General features: G+C 66.2%; 1 protein-coding gene across 1 annotated transcript in view; it reads left to right on the plus strand.

The window, feature by feature from the left end:
• Positions 1-613, plus strand: part of LOC116435789 (coiled-coil domain-containing protein 124-like) — a 12538-nt gene extending 11925 nt beyond the window's left edge. The window contains 1 exon segment of the mRNA XM_032092355.1: positions 436-613. Within this exon segment, the coding sequence (XP_031948246.1) occupies positions 436-613 (178 nt within the window).
• The last annotated feature ends 4380 nt before the right edge of the window (positions 614-4993 follow it).

The following is a 4993-nucleotide window of genomic DNA, read 5'->3' on the forward strand; positions in this document are numbered from 1 at the left end:
GTGCCAAAGGAGGGGATTTGTGGAGGATTTTGGGGTGGGAATAGGAGGGAATTTGAACAGAAATGGAGTAAATTGGGACGAACTTGGGGGGAAAAAAAAGGAGAAACCGAGGGAAATGAGGGGCAAAAGGAGGGGATCTGTGAGGGATTTGTGGGGGATTTTGGGGTGGGAATAAGAAGTATTTGAACAGAAATGAAGTAAATTGGGACGAACTTGGGGAAAAAAAAAGAGGGCAAACCGAGAGAATTTGGGGGGCCAAAAAGAAAGGATTTGGGGCCGAAAAGGGGGTGGCATTTGGGGCTGGCCTTTGTAGGGGATTCCCAAGGGCAAAGCAGAGCTGCCTTTTTCACCTCCAGCACCATCCCCTGCCCTCCTCCCTCACCGTGGCCACCTCCCTTTGTCCCCTGGCCAGGACATGTTCGGCTTTTTCGGCAGCCTGGACACCAAAGGCACCAACTACAAGTACGAGGTGCCGCTGGCAGGGCCTGCGCTGGAGCTGCACAACTGCATGGCCAAGCTGCTGGCGCATCCCCTGCAGCGGCCCTGCCAGAGCCACGCCGCCTACGGGCTGCTGGACGGCGCCGACAGCCCCGACAGCGAGGCCACCGTGTGAGGGGCCAGCGCTAGCCCAGCCCCGCTGGCCACCCGGGGATGCCCGGGGATGCGGAGGGGACGGGGGGAGAGAGAGAGAGGGAGGAGATGGGGGGGGGCGGGGTTGGGGTCAGTGCTTGTGGTCCTGGGTCACCTCTTGTGGTCCTGGGTCACCTCTTGTGGTCCTGGGTCACCTCTTGTGGTCATTTGTTTCCTCTCGTGGCCCTTTGTCACTTCTGCTGGCCCTGTGTCCCCTCTCGTGGTCCTTTGTCACCTCTCCTGGCCCTGTGTCCCCTCTCCTGGCCCTTTGTCACCTCTCCTGGCCCTTTGTCACCTCTCCTGGCCCTATGTCACCTCTCCTGGCCCTATGTCACCTCTCGTGGCCCTATGTCACCTCTCCTGGCCCTGTGTCATCTCTTGTGGCCCTGTGTCATCTCTCCTTGTCCTGTGTCCCCTCTCGTGGTCTTTTGTCCCCTCTCCTGGTCCTTTGTCCCCTCTTGTGGTCATTTGTCCCCTCTCCTGGCCCTGTGTCCCCTCTCCCGGCCCTGTGTCCCCTCTTGTGGTCCTTTCTCACCTCTCGTGGCCCTGTGTCCCCTCTTGTGGTCCTTTGTCCCCTCTCCTGGCCCTTCATCCCCTCCTCCCATCCCTGTGTCACCCCCAGGTCTCAGGGATGGATGTCGTGGTGTCCCTGGGCTGTCCCCGGGGTGTCCCTGAGGTGTCCCTGGGCTGTCCCTGGGCTGTCCCTGAGGTGTCCCTGAGGTGTCCCTGGGCTGTCCCTGGGGTGTCCCTGGGGTGTCCCTGGGGTGTCCCTGAGGTGTCCCTGAGGTGTCCCTGGGCTGTCCCTGGGCTGTCCCTGGGCTGTCCCCGGGGTGTCCCTGAGGTGTCCCTGAGGTGTCCCTGGGCTGTCCCTGAGGTGTCCCCGGGCTGTCCCCGGGCTGTCCCTGGGCTGTCCCTGGGCTGTCCCTGGGCTGTCCCTGAGCTGTCCCTGGGGTGTCCCTGGGGTGTCCCTGGGCTGTCCCTGTGCTGTCCCTGTGCTGTCCCCGGGGTGTCCCTGGGCTGTCCCCGGGGTGTCCCCGGGGTGTCCCCGGGGTGTCCCCGGGGTGTCCCCGGGGTGTCCCTGGGCTGTCCCTGAGGTGTCCCTGAGGTGTCCCTGGGGTGTCCCCGGGTGTCCCTGGGCTGTCCTTGGCTGTCCCTGGGCTGTCCCTGGGGTGTCCCTGAGGTGTCCCTGGGTGTCCCTGAGGTGTCCCTGGGGTGTCCCCGGGTGTCCCTGGGCTGTCCCTGGGCTGTCCCCGGGGTGTCCCTGAGGTGTCCCTGAGGTGTCCCTGGGGTGTCCCTGAGCTGTCCCTGGGCTGTCCCTGTGCTGTCCCTGTGCTGTCCCCTGTGCTGTCCCTGGGCTGTCCCTGGGGTGTCCCTGGGGTGTCCCTGAGGTGTCCCTGGGGTGTCCCTGGGGTGTCCCTGGGGTGTCCCTGAGGTGTCCCTGGGCTGTCCCCGGGCTGTCCCCGGGCTGTCCCTGGGGTGTCCCTGGGCTGTCCCTGGGGTGTCCCTGAGGTGTCCCCGAGGTGTCCCCGAGGTGTCCCCGAGGTGTCCCTGGGCTGTCCCTGGGCTGTCCCTGGGGTGTCCCCGAGGTGTCCCCGAGGTGTCCCTGGGCTGTCCCTGGGCTGTCCCTGGGCTGTCCCTGGGCTGTCCCTGAGGTGTCCCCGGGCTGTCCCCGGGCTGTCCCTGGGCTGTCCCTGGGCACCCGCGCTGGCCGTGGCTCTGTGGGCAATGAGAAGACTTTTCCTGACCTGTGGGGTCTGTGGTGTTTGGGGGTCCCCTCTGCCGGCCCCGTGTCCCCCCCAGTCATGGGGATGGGGGTCCAGTTGGGAGCACTGGGAGCACTGGGCAGTGCCAGTTGGTGGCACTGGGTGGCACTGGGAGCACTGGGCAGTGCCGGTTTGGGGCACTGGGAGCACTGGGCGGTGCCAGTTTGGGGCATTGGGTGGCACTGGGAGCACTGGGCAGTGCCAGTCGATGGCACTGGGAGGCACTGGGGGGTACTGGGCAGTACCAGTTTGGGGTACTGGGAGCACTGGGGGGTACTGGGCAGTACCAGTTTGGGGTACTGGGAGCACTGGGAGCACTGGGCAGTGCCAGTTTGTGGCACTGGGGGGCACTGGGGGGTACTGGGCAGTGCCAGTTGGTGGCACTGGGAGCACTGGGAGCACTGGGCAGTACCAGTTTGGGGCACTGGGTGGCACTGGGAGCACTGGGCAGTGCCAGTTTGGGGCATTGGGTGGCACTGGGAGCACTGGGCAGTGCCAGTTTGTGGCACTGGGGGGCACTGGGGGGTACTGGGCAGTGCCAGTTGGTGGCACTGGGGGGCACTGGGGGGTACTGGGCAGTGCCAGTTGGTGGCACTGGGAGCACTGGGAGCACTGGGCAGTGCCAGTTTGGGGCACTGGGTGGCACTGGGAGCGCTGGGCAGTGCCAGTTTGGGGCACTGGGTGGCACTGGGAGCACTGGGCAGTGCCAGTTTGTGGCACTGGGGGGCACTGGGGGGTACTGGGCAGTGCCAGTTGGTGGCACTGGGGGGCACTGGGGGGTACTGGGCAGTGCCAGTTGGTGGCACTGGGAGCACTGGGAGCACTGGGCAGTGCCGGTTTGGGGCACTGGGTGGCACTGGGAGTACTGGGCAGTGCCAGTTGGTGGCACTGGGGGGCACTGGGGGGTACTGGGCAGTACCAGTTTGGGGTACTGGGAGCACTGGGAGCACTGGGCAGTGCCAGTTGGTGGCACTGGGAGGCACTGGTGGCACTGGTGCCGTTACTGGGCGATACCAGCTCGGGCCACTGGGGGGAGCTGAAGGTCCTGGCCCCGCCCCTCTGCGTCTGACGTCACCCGGCGCGGTGGGCGTGGCCGCCCACGCCGCCTCCTATTGGCGCATTTCCAGCCAATCAGCGGCGGCGCGCGGCGTTTGAACGGGCGGGATGAGCGGAGCGTGAGCGGGGGGGGAACCGGGACTGGGATATCGCGATAGGGACATCGGGATATCGGGATTGGGACACTGGGATATCGGAATAGGGACATCGGGATATCGGGATATCGGGATTGGGACACCGGGATACCGGGATATCGGGATTGGGACACTGGAATATCGAGATATCGGGATTGGGACACCGGGATATCGGAATAGGGACACCGGGATACCGGAATATCGGGATTGGGATATCGGGATTGGGACACCGGGATATCGGGATACCGCGATAGGGACACCGGGATATCGGGATATCGGGATTGGGACACCGGGATCGAGATCGGGATATTGGGATAGGGACACCGGGAGATCGGGATTGAGAAACCGGGATATTGGGATGTCGCGATAGGGACACCGGGAGATCGGAATTGAGAAACCGGGATATTGGGATATCGCGATAGGGACACCGGGAGATCGGAATTGAGAAACCGGGATATTGGGATATCGCGATAGGGACACCGGGAGATCGGGATTGAGAAACCGGGATATTGGGATATCGCGATAGGGACACCGGGAGATCGGGATTGGGAAACCAGGATATTGCGATATCGCGATAGGGACACCGGGAGATCGGGATTGGGAAACCAGGATATCGGGATACCGGGATTGGGACACCGGGATATCGGGATATCGGGATTGGGATACCAGCACTGGGATAGGGACACCGGGATTCAGGGCGGGGGTCACAGGGAGCGGGGAGGAAACCGGGACCGGGGCCACGACACCGGGGCTGTGGAGGGACAGCGGCACCGGGAGGGGACAGCGGGGTCACGGGGGGCACCGGGAGGGGACAGCGGGGTCACGGGGGACACAGCGGCACCGGGGGCACCGGGACCGGAACGGGGCCGCCAGCACCGGGGGGGGACACGCGGGCACCGGGGAACGGCACCGAAACCGGGGGGACACACCGGCACCGGGGGGGGGACACTGGGACCGGAGGGGGGGCACCGGGAGTGGGGGACACTGGGACCCGGACTGGGGGACACAACACGACCCGAGGGGACAGCAGCGCTGCCGAGGGGACCCTGGCACCGGGGGTGGCACCGGGGGTGGCACCGGGACCGAGGAGGGGGCTGGGGTGGTGGGGCTGCTGCACGACACTGGAGACCCCAACCCGCGGTGTCCCCCGGTGGTGCCGGTGGCACTCGCGTGTCCCCGAGGGGTGGCCGTGGCCCCGGGGGGTGACCCCTGTCCCCGGTGTGGCCGCAGCTGTGCCCGGGAGCTGCCAGCGCTGGACGAGGCCGCGGCGCGGGGGTGCCAGCGCTGCCTCGGGCTCCTGCTGCGGGCACGGGTGAGCGGGGCCAGCGCTGGGGACAAGGCTGGGGACAGCCGTGGCTGCGGGGCCAGCCGTGGGTGCGGCTGTGGCACCCCGTGGTGGCCCCGGCAGCG

The sequence above is a fragment of the Corvus moneduloides genome, chromosome 28, assembly GCF_009650955.1.
Source record: "Corvus moneduloides isolate bCorMon1 chromosome 28, bCorMon1.pri, whole genome shotgun sequence".
NCBI lineage: Eukaryota > Metazoa > Chordata > Aves > Passeriformes > Corvidae > Corvus > Corvus moneduloides.